Source organism: Sorex fumeus, unplaced genomic scaffold (assembly GCF_029834395.1).
Source record: "Sorex fumeus unplaced genomic scaffold, SorFum_2.1 ptg000050l, whole genome shotgun sequence".
NCBI classification, from domain to species: Eukaryota; Metazoa; Chordata; class Mammalia; order Eulipotyphla; family Soricidae; genus Sorex; species Sorex fumeus.
The window spans coordinates 18,894,794-18,913,370 of NW_026606107.1; the positions used below are offsets into that span (position 1 = coordinate 18,894,794).

At 41.4% G+C, this 18,577-nt stretch overlaps 1 protein-coding gene across 1 annotated transcript in view; it reads left to right on the forward strand.

The window, feature by feature from the left end:
* Nucleotides 1–18,577, forward strand: part of MAGT1 (magnesium transporter 1) — a 35,112-nt gene that overhangs the window by 12,938 nt on the left and 3,597 nt on the right. Inside the window, exons 4-9 of the mRNA XM_056124114.1 lie at nucleotides 4,319–4,459; nucleotides 5,082–5,222; nucleotides 7,755–7,844; nucleotides 8,851–8,914; nucleotides 12,056–12,130; nucleotides 14,376–14,466. Coding sequence (XP_055980089.1) covers nucleotides 4,319–4,459; nucleotides 5,082–5,222; nucleotides 7,755–7,844; nucleotides 8,851–8,914; nucleotides 12,056–12,130; nucleotides 14,376–14,466 — 602 coding nt within the window. The remainder of the gene's footprint in view (nucleotides 1–4,318; nucleotides 4,460–5,081; nucleotides 5,223–7,754; nucleotides 7,845–8,850; nucleotides 8,915–12,055; nucleotides 12,131–14,375; nucleotides 14,467–18,577) is intronic.

Consider the following 18,577-nt stretch of genomic DNA (forward strand, 5'->3'; position numbering starts at 1 on the left):
CAGTTAAATTTTTGTATTTTTATTGTGGTAAAAATATCATTAAAATTTGCTATTTCAGTGAGCAATTTACTGCATAGCTTTTAAAATTATAGTCTGAACTCCACCATTATGACACCATTCTGTAACATCGAAATTTTTAGTAGAGCTAAATACTGGTGACTTTACTCCCTTATTTCTCGTCCTACAAAAAACTGCTGCTGCCTCTTTAAAGCTTAACCCTTTTTTAGTGCTTTGGATCCAATATACCACCAGCTGTATCACTCATGACCCCTTTCACCTGTACTTTTTAAATAAGATTTTTTTTTTTGCTTTTTGGGTCACACCTGGCAATGCACAGGGGTTAGTCCTGGCTCTGCACTAGGGAATTATCCCTGGAAGTGCTCAGGGAACCATGTGGGATACTGGGAATCAAACCCGAGTTGGCCTCATGCAAGGCAAACGCCCTACCCACTATGCTATCGCTCCAGCCCCAAGATTTTTTTAAGAGCAGTTAAAGGTTCACAAGAGAATTAAGAGATAGATAAAAAAAATATTCATATTTCCTATCACTGAACATGGAGAGTACCTCTGTTACCAATATCCCCTTTAGAGAGGTACATTTGTTACAGTTGATGAACCTACATTGACATAATAACCCAGTTTAAATTATAGTTCATTCTTGGTCTTATACTTTATCTTGGTTTGGGCAATCATATAATGATCTGTATCCATCAACATAGCATAAATAATATTTCCACTGCCATTTTTTTAAATTTATATATCTATTTTTTGCTTTTTTGGGTTACACCCAGTGATGCTCAGGGGTTACTCCTGACTCTGCACTCAGGAATTACTTCTGGCGGTGCTCAGGAGACCATAAGGGATGCTGGGGATCAAACCCAGGCCGGCTGTGTTTAAGGCAAATGCCCTACCTGCTGTACTATTTCTTCAGCCCCCCGCCCTAAGCCAGTCAATTTCTGTCCCCTAACCCTTGGTAGCTATTGAACTGTTACTGTTTCCACAGTTTACTTTTCCATACAGTGTGTGGATTCAGGTTTATCTCTTTTACTTAATATAAATTTAAAGTTGTTCCACATATTTGTATGGGTCCATATTTCCTTCCCCTCCCCACCCCTTCTCTTTCTTTCTCTTTCTGCCTCACCTGGTTGGTGATAGTACTTTAGAAGTAGTCCAGGTATCAGTAGTCCAGGTATTTTTTAGCAATGAATAATATCTTTTCCCCTTATGTTTAGTAATTTATTCATTCAACTACTTAAGGACATCTTAGTTGCTTCCAAGTATTGTACTTGGTAATATGCAGTGCCCAGGATCCAATCTTGGTCTCCTGATGCAATGTGTTCCAGCCCATTGATCTATCCCTCATTTTTCCTTTTTTAAAGGGGGACATAAGTGTTAGGCTATACCCAGAAGTTCTCCAGGACTATTCCTGGCTCTGTGCTCCGGAGTGATTCCTGGCAGTGCTTGGGGGACCATGGTGCTGGGGATTCAAATCAGGGTTAGCCATGTGTGCAAGGCAAGCTCTTTACATTTTGTGTTATCTATTTGACACTTTCTTTTTTCTCTCATTTTTTTTTGCTTTTGGGGTTACACCCAGTGATGCTCAGGGGTTACACTTGGCTCTCCACTTGGTACTCCTGGCGGTGCTCGGGGACCATGTGAAATGCTGGGGAATGAACCGGGGTCAGCCGTGTGCAAGGCCCTCCTCACTGTACTATTGCTCCGGACCCATCTCTCTGGCATTTTAATTTCTTCTTAACAATGAATAATAGCTTTTCCCCTTATGTTTGACAATACATTCAGTCAACTATTTAAGGACATCTTAGTTGCTTCTAAGTGTTGATACTTGGTAAATATAACTGCTATAAACATTCATATTGAGATTAGGTTTTTCTAATAGTTTTCTTTTTGTGCTAATTTTTCAACTCAGTTTTTGGTTTAAGTTTTTTGTTCTTTTTGGGGGGCACACCCAGAAGCTCTTGGGGGACCATATATGGTGCCAGAGGTTGAATTCAAGTCAGACATGTGCAAGACAAGTACCCTACCCACTGTATTATCACTCTGGCACCTTCAACTTATTTATACAGATACCAAGGAGTATGAATGGTCTTTCATATAAAACTGTGTTAAGTTTTGTGAGAAACAGGAAACTTAAGTAATTGTATCATTTTGTATATCCACTAACAAGGAATAAGCAAGCTCCACATCCTCACCATCATTTGATGTTCTTGATTTTCATTTTTACAGTTGTATAGGGGAATCCTGTTTAAATTTAATTTGTTAACATTTGTAGACATCTTTTCAAGTACTTATTTGACATCCGTCTATCTTCCATGGTGAGATGCGTGTTACAGTGCTGAAGTCTTTCTTTCAATTGTGATATCTAGAAATTGATTCCAAGGCCCCATACATGCAAGGCATCTTCTTTACCACTGATCTACACCATGTGGGCCAATTTAATAGGCTTTTTTTTGGTTTGGGACTTTTTGTTTGTTTTTGAGTCACACCTAGTGGTGACCAGGGCTTACTTCTGGCTCTGTGCTAAGGGATCACTCCTAGTAGGGCTCCAGCACCATATTAGTGTTGGGAATTAGACCTGAAGTGGCCGTGTTCGTGGCAAGCGCCTGCCCACTATAGCCCCCAGGGGGCCTATCCTTCAATTTATTCAGATACTGTGATTTGTTTAGCTTTAAGATTTCTTAGATTTTATTTTGGGCCCACACAGTGGTGTTCAGGACTTAATCCTCGGTCATCCCTAGGCAATATTCAAGGGACCTTATGAGGGACCCAGAATCAAACCAGGTCAGCTGCATACAAGGCAGCACCTTATACCTGTACTACCTTTCTGGCATCACTTAATTCCAGTTTTAGAGCTATATTTAAAATTAGTATAAGGGATGTAATATATCCATTTGTGACATGATTAACATCTTTTTCAAATAATAGTATTATATGCCATGTTATATAAAAGGATAACTATGATTGAAAAGTGATCTACAGAAAATAGCACATCTTATTTTGATTCAGTCACATTTAAGAAGTTTTGAAGGTGACAAAATTTTCTAAAAACTTGTAAAACATAGGAACCAGAGAGATAGTACAGTGAATAAGATGGCTTCTCTTGAAAGCAATTTTTGACTGACTTATATCCACTTATCATAAAATTCTCAAAGTTTATATTTGTAGAATTTGTCATAATTTTCTCTTTTGGTTTTGTTTTGGGGGCACACTCAGCAGTGCTAAGGGTTTATTCCTGGCTCTGTATTCAGGGATTATCCCTCAGGGCTTGGAGCACCCTACAGGGTGCCAGAGATGGAATCTTGGTCAACCACGTACAAGACAACCATCATACCCACTGTATTATCTCTTTAGCCCCTGTTTATCTGTTTTTTTTCCCACTTCTTAATTTTTATTTTGGTTTTTTAAAAATGTTTTTATTGAATCACTGAGATATACAGTTACAAAGTTGTTCGTGATTCAATTTTAGTCATACAGTCAGCATCCATCTTTCAGCAGTGTACATTTCTGCCACCAGTGTCTCCAGCTCCTAGTTTCTTTCCCGCCTACCCCCCACCCCCGTCCCTGCAGCCTGCCTTTATGGTAGACAATTTTCTTCTCTCTCTCTTGTTTTCCTTTTAGGCACTGTGGTCTACAATACTATTACTGAATGGGTGTCAAATATATCGCTTTACCTCTTTTCAGCACTCAGTTTGTGTCCAGAGTAATTATCTGGTTTTTAATCACTTTTTTGTTATTGCGTTGTAAGATAGGTGATTTGCAAATTTTTTAAGTTAAATTTTTGGTGTTTGTGTCTTATCCTGAACTTGTGCCCTTCGAATTGAAAATATCCACTATTTGGAACTTGCCTCAGCTACAGACTTGCCTCAGCTACAGAAGACAATTGAAGTCCTCATAAATGTATTTGGGGTTTCTTGTATAATCTCTGAAAAGATTAGAAATTTTGCAATGTGGTGGAGTTTCCATTCTATAGGGATTAAATTAAGTTTCTTTTGGGGGCAGGGCGTTTGGTGGGATTTGTATCTATTCATACATGGTGGTGCTCAGGGATTACTCCTGTGATGTAAAGTAAAGCATTGCTTCTATTCCCAGCTGTTTGCTTAGGGAGTGCTCCAGATGTTGTTCAGGGAACCATGTGGTGCCAAAGATCGAATTGCTGCATGCAAGACAAGCCTCTAATCAGGCCTGCTGATCCCTGAATGCAAAGTCAGGAGTAAGCCCTGAGCATCACAGCGTGTGACCCCAATGCACCCCCAAAAAGTTATATTCTTGATAACATTTTCATCAATTGTTTTTTATGTAGCTTAATATGAATTCAGCTCCAACTTTCATCAACTTTCCTGCAAAGGGAAAACCCAAACGGGGTGATACATATGAGTTGCAGGTGCGTGGCTTTTCAGCTGAGCAGATTGCCCGGTGGATTGCTGACAGAACTGATGTCAATGTAAGTTTTTCTCCTTTGTAGAAATTGATTTTTCTTTTCAAATCTTAAAGGTTATAAATGGCATTCCCCACATCACTCAGGTGTGGTAATTTGGCAGTCTATTCATAAGTAGCATTCAACCGAATCATCTTGATGAAAGTAAAATTTTAAGGCATGCTCTGTTATCAAATTCATCATAAAAATCAGTCTTTGACTTTATTAATAAGTACATGGAACATCTAGCTGAACTTGAAAATGCTTTGGAAACTTGTTCTATTGTGGTTAAACAGAATATTGTGCTTACTCCATTTTGTTTTATTTTGTTTATACCCTGCAATGCTCAGGGGTTATTCCCGGCTCTACACCCAGGAATTATACCTGGCAGTGTGTGGTGTATCATATGGGATGCTGGGGTTCAGTCAACCTTGGGTCATCCACATGTAAGACAAGCATCTTATCCACTGTACTAACTCTCTAGTCTCTTGATTACATTTTAATAATATTTGTGGATTATGTTGATTAAGATGAGATGTCATTTTCATGAAAGAACCGTAATAATGTTTATCTCATTTCAAATAATTTTGCCTGTATCATTAATGAATAGATGTAATATTTGAACATATTGTTCTTTCCTTTTTGTTAGATTAGAGTAATCAGACCCCCAAATTATATTGGTCCCCTTATGTTGGGATTGCTTTTGGCTGTTATTGGTGGACTTGTGTATCTTCGAAGAAGCAATATGGAATTTCTCTTCAATAAAACTGGATGGGCTTTTGCAGCTTTGGTGAGTGGATTTTTCAGAAGTTGTTAGAATGAAACTCCTAATACAGTGTTATATAACATTTTGTTGGTTTCTTGAGGAAAAGAATTCCATATAATATTTTTTTAATTTTATGCATTAAGCAATTTGTTTCCTCCATTATCTCAATTAGATGACCTGAACTTGAAGGAAATGATTCTAGTCAATTTTTATTTTAATGATAGATTCTGTTATTATGATAGATTTATGTAAATCAGCAATTCATTTGAAAACATTCTCCTAAAAGACTTTCACTCTTTAGTTTTGAAATCTGTGAACTTACTTATGATTTTTGGGGGGATCATAGTCATCAGTGCTCAGAGGCTTACTCCTGGCATTTCTTGAGGCACCATATGGAGTGCTAGGGACCAAACCCGGGATGACCACGTGTGAGGCAAATACCTTCCTTGCTGTACTATCACTCTGGCCCCATTTATAATTTTAAAATAGTGTTTTTTTCTTTCAAAGTAAATTTTCTAATCTTTGCTTTTGTTCCTTCCCTGGCCTTTGTTGTGATATAGCACTTAAAAGTGTGAAGCACACATAAAGTGTGACAAAGCACTCACATGCTCAGCTGTGGTTCTCACATATTTACTCATGGATTTTTTTTCTTGGATTTTTTCCCTGTGTATGTATTTGTTTTGTTTCTTTTGGAGCCACACTCAGCACTTAATCCTAGGCCTATGCTCAGGGATCATTCCTCTTGGTACTTGCGGGACCATATGCAGTGCTGGGAATTGAACCAGGATCAGCCGTGTGCAAGACAAGCACCTTGTACTATCTCTCTTGCCCCACATTCTGCTTTTGTAAATGCCTGCAAGGGTTGCTGTGGTGCTCACCAGAGAGTGCAGTGCTCAGACATCCTGACTGATACAGTTGGAAATCCCTTGCAGTACAGCTAATCAGACAGCAGATCTTCCAAACTCAGAAAGTGGAGCTGCCTGACCATATGACAATGCCAGGCATTAAACTAGACTATTGAACTAGTGATTGATTGACTTGGAAGGCAGGTGTTCAAAGCCACTGACCTATTTCCCAGTACCCTTAAATGGATATTGTATTCAATTTTGTGATCTTTGTGAAACACAACTTTTTTTAAAAAAATTTTTTTATTAGTGAAACACCATGAGGTACAGTTGTAGATTTACAATTTTTTGTGCTTGGGTTTGATTATACAATGATCAGATACCCATCCCTCCACCAGTGCCCATTTTCCACCACCATGGATAATATCCCCCCCACCCCCATCCCCCCATCCCCCCCTGCCTCTGTGGCAGGGCAATGAAACACAATTTTTTAATAAAGTTGTTCATAATTAATTACATTGACTCTTCACCACCATTGCACCTTTCTAAAATACAAATCTTAACAAAGAAATAATTTTATGAGAAGAATTGTTCCTTCATATTACTTGAGATAGTGAACCAAAGATTCTGGTCCCTTTGCGGGGAGGTGGGGGGGGGGAGGCAGAAAAAGCTGTCTAGCTTGGACTCAGGAGATTCTCCCAATAGAACTCCCAATCAGGCTGAAAGATTCAATGCTATGGCCCAGTGATGCAGTGCTGCTGAGACCCACTGGTAGGGGTTGGGCTATAAGAGCTATCCCAGTAATGCTCTGGAGCAGTCAGGGGTATATTCAAGGTGTTTAAGGAGTCATGCAATGCCAGGGACTGAATTTCATTCCTTGCACATGCAAGCCATGTGCCCCTGGCCCCTGAGACATCTCCCCAGCCCAGAATAGTGCAGGGTTTGGGAAGAAAAGGTTGGTTGGGCCACAGTTTACAGAGCTCAGGACTTACTCCTGGATTTGTTCAGAGATCACTCCTGGCAGAAGATGGTACACTTTTATTTATTTATTTATTTATTTTTAATTGAATCATTGTGAGATACAGTTACAAAACTTTCATGTTTGAGATTAAGCCATACAATGATCGAACACCCATCCCTCTACCAGTGCACATTATCCACCACCAATGTCCTCAGTATCCCCCTGCCCCCCCCCCCCATCCCAGTCCTCACCCTGCCTCTATGGCAGACATTTTCCCCAATACTCTCTCTCTTCTTTGGGACATTATGTTTTGCTTGGATTTTCCCACCACCATTCAAGTCTGTCTGCCAGGGGTAGACACTAGATTTTTTTTTCTTATTGCTCATTTTGAATATCCTGAGAGTTAGCACGGCTGCAAAAGTGGCCGTGCACTTCTGGAATTCTAGATTGTAAATGGTTGGGTTCCAGAGACATCTCTGTAGGGCACTAATCCGTTTTGGGATTCAATTGGGCATCTCTGGACTAGGGCTGTTGGTGCACTAAGAAGTTGCCCGAAGGCAGATTGTGGGCATAACTGCCAGGCTGCTGAGAGGGTGGGGAGTCAGGGAGAGACAGCCAGGCTCCTCTGCCGCCATGAGGCCTGCAGACTTAGTCCTGGAACCCACAGATGGTACACTTTTAAATGTATGTTAATCTAGATGAACACCTTTGCCATGTTATATAAGCGTTTCATTATTTTTTGTTTCCTAGTGCTTTGTGCTTGCAATGACATCTGGTCAAATGTGGAACCATATAAGAGGACCACCATATGCTCATAAGAATCCCCACACAGGACATGTGGTAAGGAAAGTAAAGGAATTCTATCCACTGTATAACAAAGTTAACTGTAATTTCAGTTATCCTGTAAGACTAGTGCCAGAAAATGAAGGAACTAGATTCAGTTATGATTTATTGTTCTCTGTATTAATAGCCTTCAGTTAATGATGCTGTGTTCTTAATGGGAAGTACTGGGCTGGAGCAATAGCACAGCGGGTAGGGCATTTGCCTTGCATGCGGCCAACCCGGGTTCGATTCCCAGCATCCCATATGGTCCTCTGAGCACCACCAGGGGTAATTCCTGAGTGCAGAGCCAGGAGTAACCCCTGTGTACCATCGGGTGTGACCCAAAAAGCCAAAAAAAAGGGGAAGTACTGGGGCCAGTGAGATAGTGCAGGGATTGTCGTTCTTCCCTATCACACAGCCAACCTTGGTTCAATCCCTGGCACTTTATATGGTCCCCTGAGGCCCCTTTAGGAATAATCCCTGAGCACTGAGCCAGGAGTAAGCCCTGAGCACAGTGGAGTGTGACCCAAAACCAAGTCTTTTGTTTTTGGGCTACAACAAGCAATCCTCAGGGGTAACTCCTGGCTCTGCACTAAGGAATTACTCCTAGCATTGCTCAGGGAACCTTATGGGTTGCTGAAGATCCCTGCAAATGCCCTACCTGCTGTATTATCTCTCCAACTCCACCATAAAATAATTTAATGGAGCCAGAGTAATAGTATAATGGATAAGATGCTTGCTTACACGCGGCTGACCTGGCACCTCTTATGGTCCCCTGAGCACTGACAGGTTTTGTCCACCACAGAAAATGTGGGCATTTTATTATCTAATTTGGTAGATCCTTTGGAATAAGGTAGCTGAGAATAAACGTAAGTCTTGAGTGAAATAAATTCCATAAGCCTAATATACATAAACCAGATGAAATAATACATTCATAGAGTTTAACCCATTTTAGGACTAGGGTGCCAAAATATATACTTAAACATTTGATGTTTTCATTTGATGTTTTCTTTTTTTCCCCTAGAATTATATCCATGGAAGCAGCCAAGCCCAATTTGTTGCTGAAACACACATTGTTCTTCTGTTTAGTATCCTCTTTATAAGTCCTTGGTGCTGCATTTGTCTGTTTTCTCTCATTCTACTATTCATACTACAGTATTGGTTAGGTTGTTAATGCAGGTGTCATAATGTCTTCGGAAATCTTATTGTTTGTGTCATCAGTCTTAGCCCAGTCAGCTAAAACACACCAGAAATAAACCTGCAGTCTGATAAAACAGTGTTTATTAAAATATTGCACACCAGAGGAATCATAGTAGAGTTTATGTAAGGGAAGAAAGAGATGTATAGGATTTGGGAGGAAGAGTGGAGCTTAGGTAAAATGTAAATGCAGTGATTTATATTCACTTTAACTGAGTTCACTTAAAGTGATTTATTTAAATCACTGGTTCTATTGATAACCTTACAGTAGAGCCAGGCTGAGTATAAAGGGGTCAACATCAGGTCTGGATTTTGAAGTTGACTCAGGTTCTTTTTTCCTGAAGTCTTAAAATTCAGATAAATGTGGGGTAGGTATTTGTCTTTATAATCTCCTTAGTTGCTTTATTTATTTATTTTAGTTATTTTGGCCCACAGCTGGCAATACTTAGGGTTTATTCCTGGCTCTGCACTCGGGGATCTTTCCTGGGGAGGATTGGGGGACCAAATGGGGTGTCTGAATCAGCCATGTGCAATGCAATCCTCTTATCTGCTATCCCCCAAGAATCTCCTTATTTGAAACTCTGTACTTTGTATGTAAATTTAGTTGACTTAGAAATTATACTTGTAAATTAAGTAATTTAGATATTCTGCACAAGATTGGAACCTGAGCTTGGGCTATGAGAGATTGGTTGAGAGCTTGCCTTGCTTTCTGGGAGAAAGCCTGAGCACTGCCGGGTGTGGCCCCCGAAATGAACAGAATAGTGTTTCCTTCTTACTGGTACAAACATTTCCAGCAGTCTATGATTTTCGAGAATTATTCCTTAGTGAATGCAAAAAAATAAAAGTAGTTATTCAAAGACATGAGTTATTTTGGGCTGGAGCAATAGCACAGTGGGTAGGGCGTTTGCCTTGCACGCGGCCGACTTGGCCAACCAGAGTTTGATTCCTCCGCCCTTCTTGGAGAGCCCCGCAAGCTACCAAGAGTATGTCATCAGCATAGCAAATCCTGGCAAGCTATCCTTGATGTATTTGATATGCCAAACACAGTAACAAGTCTCACAATGTTACTGGGCCTGCTCAAGAAAATCAATGAACAACGGGAGGACAGTGGCAGTGAGTTATTTTGATGTTTTACAGCTGTAACATGTCAGGGCCTGATCCTGGCAGTGCTGAGGAACCATGTGGTATGGTATCAGGGATTAAAACCAGGGTTCCCATATGCAGAGCACATGCTTCAACTCTTTGAACCATCTCTCTGGCCTGGAATATAGAATTGGCTTATACACTTAATTAATAGAAAAATGGGAATTTTCAACCATTATATCCTTCCAAATTTACTTTCACCACCCCGCCAACCAGTGTGCCCCCTACTTTCATGCTATGTTCCCATGTAGTCTGTTTCTACCTACAGCTACCTTGGAATATCCTGGCTGGGTCTAATTTACAAACTCTAGGCAGTATTTTCTTTTTCTTTGTTTTTGGAGTGGGGTCACATTCAGAGGTGCTAAGGGGTTACTCCTGGGTGTGCACTCAGGGATCACTCCTGGCAGCACAGAGGGGATCAAACCTGGATCAGCTGTGTGAAAGACAATAGTACCCACTGTACTATTGCTTTAGCCCTTAGGCAATATTTTCTAAGTAATTATTTTTCTAAGTGCTATGAATGCATGGGCTGGAGCTGGAGCGATATCACAGCTGTAGGGCGTTTGCCTTGTGCGCATCCAGCCCAGCAGAGCCAGGTTCGATTCCTCCGCCCCTCTCAGAGAGCCTGGCAAGCTACCGAGTGTATTCAATATGCCAAACACAGTAACAACAAGTCTCAAAATGGAGATGTTACTGGGCCTGCTCGAGCAATTCAGTGAACAACGGGAGGACAGTGACAGTGACATGAATGCATAATTTTTCTAAGATATTCATAGTATGTGGGCAAAAAGACATGTATTTTTGGAAACTATTCACATTACATATTTTGAAAGAATATTGATAGTATTATGAATCATGGAGATTAGGGCTCAAGTGATACAATGGGCACAGCACTTGCCTTGCACACTGCTCACATGCCTTCGATTCCTGGGACCCTATATGGTCCCCAACCTGCCAGGAGTGATCACTGAGTGCAGATCCAGGTGTAAGCCCTGAGCATAGCAAGATGTGACCTCCCAAAAAACAAAACATGTCATGAAGATTAAATTATATATTGTATGATTTACTACATGATTAGTATGTTGGCACTGCAATTTGTGTTTATTAAACCACATTTAAGTCTGAGCCACCATTGGTAGTCTGGTATCAATGTGTTAATAAGCTATAATGAGGTCTCTGATCTGCTAAGCAGCTTTTAAAATTATGTTTTAAGGGGCCAAAGAGATTGTTCAGCAGGTAAGTCTTGTATGTTGCTGACCTGAGTTCAATTCCTAAGCACCAACAGAAATGATCCCTGAGCAAAGAGCCAGGAATAAACCATGAGTACAGTTAGTTGTAGTCTCAAAATCAAATTTAAAAATCCATATTTTTCTGTCTTCATAGTAAATAAATTGTTGTCAGACCACATATACACAGGATTACTTAACTTAGTTATTTTAATTAAAATTTTAAGGTTTTGGGGCTGGAGAGATAGTGCAGCAAGCAGGGTAGTTGTCTGCCCACCTGGGTTTGATGTCAGGCACCCCATATGGTCAGGTGTAAATCCTGCTAGGAGTGATCCCTGAGCACAAAGCCAGGAGTAAGCTTTGAGCACCACAAACTGTCTGGTGAAAAATTATATTTTGAGGCTAGTGAGGTCGTCCAGCAGCTTAGGCATCTGCTTTGCATGTAGCTGACTCAGGTTTGGTCTCCTTCAGTATAGTTTCCTGGGTACCTCCAGGGTAATCTCTGAGAGCAGAGCAGGAGTAAGCCTTGAGCACTGCAGAATATGGCCCCCCAAACAAAAACAGCTTATATATATATATTTTAAAATTTTCTCCATCAAAGTCTCAGAATAGTAAAGTATATATTTTGTGTATTTGTATTTCTCCTTAAATAATTTTTCTAAGATGGTGGAGTTACCTTAGGAATGGTGCTTTTATGTGAAGCTGCTACATCTGACATGGATATTGGAAAGCGAAAGAGTAAGTATTCATAATATTCCAAAATGTAACACTGCTCCTTTTCATACAGAAAAATATGCCTGTTAATCACCTTACATTCAGTTATAGGTTATGCTTGTAGTAGAAAATGTAGCAAAAGATGGGAGTATGAAACTTTTGATAGAATAGTAACCTCATTGTGCTGTTGGAAAACTAGTAGTTTAAATGCTATGATATAGTTTCTTCTATTTGTAAAGCTGTATGTATAAAATTTTGAATCTTGAGTCAGGGGGATAACTCAAAAGATTGCAGCTCAATTTTTTGCATGTGGGAGGCTAGGATTCAGTCCCTAGCACCACATTGTACCCCAAGCACCTCTGGGAGTAAGCCTCTTAACCAGAGAGCCAGGAGTACACCCTAAATACCATTTAGTGTGGCCCAAAGTAAAAAAAAAAAAACTAAACTAAAAGAAGGGGCTGGAGTGATAGCACAGTGGGTAGGGTGTTTGCCTTGCACGCAACCGACCCTGGTTTGATTCCCAGTACCCGTATGGTCCCCCGAGCACTGCTAGGAGTAATCCTGAATGCATGAGCCAGGAGTATTCCCTATGAATCGCCGGTGTGACCCAAAAAGCCAAAAAAAAAAAATCTAAAAGGATATTTTGATTCTTGGGCCAGGGGAATCACAGATGGGTGGAATATATGCCTAGTATACATGCAGCCCTGGGCATGATGCCTGGTACCAAGTGGCTCCTAGAGCACTGGCAATTCTAGCTTTGGTGGCTCCCAAGCTCTACTGGGAATGGCCCTGATGACCCTTTGCATCACTGGGCCTGAGCACCAAAACATCAGGTTCTTTGGACTGAGTGTCAAAGGGAGTAGTGGACTTGAGTCCCCAAGCACGACTGCTGGGGAGGTCAAAAATATAGGTTAAAATTTGAAGTACAATAAATATTTTAAAATTTAAAATTAAAATGTGACTATTACACTTCAATTTAAAAATATTTTTCCTGAGCTCAAGTGACAGCGCAGTGAATAGGGCATTTGCTTTGCACATGGCTGACCTAGGTTCAATCCCTGGCACCCCATATGTCCCCCAGCACCGCCAGTATTCTTGAGTGCAGATCCAGGAATAACCCCTGATCATCAGTGGGCGTGGCACCAAAAGCCAAAAAAAATTAGATATTTGTCCTTTTTTCTCTTTTGATTCTGTTTATTTTTGTTTGGGTTTGGGGGTTTCATACCCAGCAGTGCTCAGGGGTTACTCCTGGCTCTGCACTCAAATTAATCCTGGCGGTGCTTGAGGAGATCATATGGAATGCCCTGGATCGACCCTTAGTCTGCCATGTAGAAGGCAAGCACCCTACCCACTATACTGTTTCTCTGGCTCCTGCTTCTGGTTTTTCAACTGGAATAAAATACTTGGTATTTTTCTATACATTAAAAAATTATGTGACTGGAAAGATAGTATAGTGGCCAGGGTTTGCCTTATACACATCTGACCTGGGTTCTATTCCCAGCATTCCATATGGTTCCTGAGCACCACCAGGAGTGATGCCTGAGTACAGAGCCAGGAATAACCCCTGAGCATTGCCAGGTGTGACTCAAAAACAACAAAAAAGATGGAATCCATTCTTGCACATTGTGTGATCAATATCTAGAGAGTTGGTTAAATGTCAAGTATGAGGGTCTCCCCTCATTATTCAAATTGAGAAATTCGTGTCATGTAAATTCCTTATATATATTTTATAACGTGCATGAATAAAACACGTTCAAGTGAGGCAGTAATAAGGATGTCATCCACTATCTTTTTAGTTGATATTAATTTATATGGTCTCTATTTTAAAATTGTCTTAAGTTTACAATGTTTGTTTTAGGGATACAGTACAATGATTCTTAATAGTAAGCTTAAGAGCCTAAAAGAAGTTTTAATAAGTGAAAATTAAATTTTAAAAAATTAAAGTTGATAAGTGAACACTAAATTCTTTGTCCAGTTTAAAAGAATACATTATTCAGTTGAATTACAAAAGTATGTAAATTAAGGTACTCATAATGTAATGAAAGAAATTGTTTTCTTGCTTTTTATAATATGTTACGGTTGTCAGCTGTAATGGAACAAGTTAAAGGGGAAATTTCTGAAAAGTTCTGAAAGTCCTGAAAAACAGTTCTGAAAATAAGAGTGGGGTTGAAATTTGTTGAAAAGTTGAGGTTTGCCAGTAAATTATAGCCTTTTATTTTTGTGATTTTGCTTCCATTGTTAATTTTTCTCTCCTTTTGCTTTTCTTTAGTAATGTGTGTGGCTGGTATTGGACTTGTTGTATTATTTTTCAGTTGGATGCTATCTATTTTTAGATCTAAATATCATGGATATCCATACAGGTATGGTTCTTATTTGATCGCATTTTAAATATTTTTAACAAAAAGTTCTATTTATTGCTATCCAAAAAGTGAATGTAAAAGAAGTTGCATACTTCTGTGATCCTTTTAAATACATCTGGTTAGTATTGCAAACTGTTAATTAAGAAATAAAAAATTTGATGAGAATTGGAACAGTAATACTGCAGGAAGGGCTCTTGCTTTGCTCATGGCCAACCTGGGTTTGATTTCTGACATCCCATATGGTCCCGCAAGCCTTGCCAAGAGTGATCCCTGAATGTGGAGCCAGGAGTAAGTCCTGACAACCTCTGAGTATGACCCAAAGGCCAAAAAAAAAGATGAAATTCTCTTAAGAGTAAATTTAGCATCACTGAGATGGTACAGTGGTTTAGGCCCTTGTTTTCCATGTGGCTGATCTTTGTTCAATCTCTGGTACTGCATATTGTCTTCTGAGTCACCTCCAGGAGATCCATGAGCACAGAGGCAGAAGTAAGCCCTGAATACCCCTGATTTTGAGCCCCAAAATAATAAAATAATGTTTGAATAGAATTGGGCCAGAAAATAGTACAGAGGGTAGGATGTTTGCCTTGCATGTGAGTGACCCGGTTTTGGTCCCTGGCATCCTATATGGTCCCCTGAGCACCACCAGGAGTAATTCCTGAGTGCAGAGCCAGGAGTAATCCCTAAGCATCTCCAGGTGTGCACCCCCTCCAACAAAAAGAATATTTGCTTTTGAGACAATCTAATTGTGATTCAGAGAGTTAGTACAGCAGGCAAGGTGTTTGCCTTGCACACAGCCAACCTGGTTTTGATCCCTAATACTGCATATGGTGCCCTGGGCCCCTGCAGATGTAATGCCAGAGCACAGAGCCCCGTGCCCCCACTATAAAAGGTCTAATTGGCTTGAAATGTTCATAGACTTTGTTTGGGGACCACACCTAGTTGGTGCTCAGCGGACAAGGGCAGCCTGGGCTGGCAACACATGTGCCATCTTTTATCCAACTTAGTTTATATAGTGTTTCACCCAAGCCACCCCCAGGTTGGACTTTCTACTTAGGTAATAGTCAGATGCTAGAGGTGGTTGCCAAGGAGAGTTTGAAACTTAATGAGCCTCCTTTTATATTTTTTGCCTGGCCTTTGTTCTTGTAGGAGCTTCTCTCCATAAGGGGTCTGGCTTTCTCTCTCTGGGTTTGTGCTGTGGCCCCTATTAAATGTCATTAGGCCTTAGTTCCTGTGTCCACAAGGTAGACTTTTAGCAGCATTAAGACTAGTTGTCTTTATTAGAACTGTAGCACTGTCCTCTCATTGTTCATCGATTTGTTCTAGTGGGCACAAGTAACGTATCCATTCATCCCTGTTGCATGCTCGTGTAGCTCAATGGCGTCTGCTTATTCCAGGAACACGAAGTGAGACTTGTTGTTACTGTTTTTGGCATATCGGATACGCCACGGGGAGCTTGCCAGGCTCTGCTTTGCAGGCAGAATATTCTGGGTAGCTTGCCTAGCTTTCTGAGATGGACGAAGAAATTGAACCCGGGTCGGCCACATGCAAGGCAAACACTCTACCCACTGTGCTATCGCTCCAGCCTGTTGTCTTTATTATTATTATTAATTATTGTTATTAACTATTATTGTTTCTGTTATTATTATAATTTATTCCCAAGAACCCATTGCAACATGGTGGGGCAGGGCTTCCCTCTCTGCCTGCCGGCGTGTTTCACTATAAAACGTGCTCTTCCACTAAAATCAAGATACGGGGGTATGGTGCCGCCAACAGGTCAATCTGTACCTGTGAGGCAAGTGCATCAGCAGCCTCATGGTGCCTTCACTTTCAGATACCCCAAAATTGCTGCTGTGCCTTTGGCCAGACCCCAAAAACTTGGGGCAAAGTTTACCAAGAAACTAAACGGCCAAAAGTTAGGTATGTGGGAGACACAACCACAAACCAACTCAGGCTCAGCTATATAATTGGAGGCATGGCCTCTCTGGTTCCTGATTGAACTGCTTAATGGCCATGATCCCAGAGACTCAGAAACAAGTCTTGAAACCCAACGGCTTTTGGCAGAAATGCGTCCGGTCCCTGCAGTAGGTTACTGGCACTGGGCCAACCCAGGTGGGAATAGGTTTCGTGCCTTGGCCTGTACCCCCAGGCGGCCCAGTGGCTGCCATCCTCCAGAGGCCACTGGACAGTCAGGTTTGGGCCCGCAGTGACGAGACACGCGGGGCCTCACGGTATAGGGGTGGAGCCGGCCCTTTCCTCCCCACCCCAATGAGACCCCGAGTCGCCACCCACAAACAGCCTCTCTGGCTCCTGATCAAGCTGCTTAACGGCCATGATCCCAGAGACTCAGAAACAAATCTCAAAACCCAGCAACTGTTGGTAGAAACACATCCGGACACCGCAGTAGGTTACTGTCTCCGGGCCACCCCAGGGGGGAAAGGGTACTGTCCCTCCGCCTGCTCACTGTTGGTGGCTCAGTGGCCGCCATCCACCAGAGGCCATTGGACAGTTAGGTTTGGGCCCTCAGTGACAAAGACACGAGGGGCCTCACGGGATGGGGGTGGAGCCGGCCGTTTCATCCCCATCCCAACGAGACCCTGAGTGGCCACCCACGGATGGCCTCTCTGGCTCCTGATCAAGCTGTTTAATGGCCATGATCCCAGAGATTCAGAATCAAATCTTGAAACCCAACGGCTTTTGGCAGAAATGCGTCTGGTCCCTGCAGTAGGTTACCGGCACTGGGTGGTTTTGGCAGAAATCCCTCCAGATTTAAGTGTTAAAATTTTGGAATTTCAAAATCATGCAGCCACTACTGCAGCCATGCGACGTCATATGTTATTCATAACCAGAAATAGAAAACAAATTGTCTACTGTTGCCTTTTCAGCAGATCTGAGTGTTGGGGTAAAATCCTAAATAATAATGGTGGGTCTGGTGTCAAAATATTGAATGTAATCAAAGTAGAGAGAGAGTAATGTGGAAATCATCTCTCCTACAGGTAGAGGTAGGGTGTGGGATGGGGGTATACTGGGGTTTTTGGTGGTGGAGAATGCGCACTGGTGAAGGTACAGGTGTTTAATTGTATGACCGAGTCTCAAACCCGAAAGCTTTGTAACTACTCTCAGGGTGATTCAATAAATAAAATTATAGCACTGTCCTCCTGTTGTTCATCGATTTGCTCGAGCGGGCATCAGTAACATTTCACAACAAATTGTGAGACTTGTTGTTACTGTTTTTGGCATATCGAATACATCATAGGTAGCTTGCCAGGCTTTGCCGTGCGGGCGAGATACTCTCAGTAGCTTGCCGGGCTCTCCGAGAGGGACAGAGGAATCAAACTCAGGTCAGCCATGTTGGCTGCATGCAAAGCAAACGCCCTACCCACTGTTCTATCGCTCCAGCCCAAATAAAATGATAAAAAATGTAAGGTGGAGTTCATGCCAAATTCAATCAGCTAATCAGTGGCTGAATAAATAGCAGTATTCCTATGTTAAAAAAAATCAAGATACATGCATGATTTTAACTTCTATTAAAATCAAACAGTAGGGACTGTGGCAATAGCGTACCAGGTAGGGCCTTGCACTCTGCCTAACCAGGTTCAACACCCAAGCCTGCTAGGAGTGTTCCCTGAGCACAGAGCCAGGAGTAATCCCTGAACATCTCTGGGTGTGGTCTCAAAACAAAAAAAATCAAAATTAGGGACCTGAGAGAGAGTACAGCAAGTCAGGCACTTGACTTGCCTGAATCTGACCCAGGTTCAATCCCCAGCACTTTATGTGGTTCTCCAAGCACCAACAGGAGTCATCACTGAGCCTAGATCCAGGAATAAGCCCTGAGCACATCTTGGTGTCGTCCATAAAAGAAAACCAAAAAGAAAATCTGGGGCTGGACAGATGGTACAAAACCAGGAGTAACCTCTTACCATTGCCCTGTATGGCGCTAAAATTATTGAGTGTGTGTGTGTGTGTTTATGTGTGTGTGTTATTTGAAGCTTGCTAGGAGAGTAAATTCTTTTCCTTTTATTCCTTTGATACTAGAGATCAAAGTACAAAGCCAGGAGTAATCTCTTACCATTGCCCAGCATGGGCCTAAAACTAATGCGTGTGTGTGTGTATG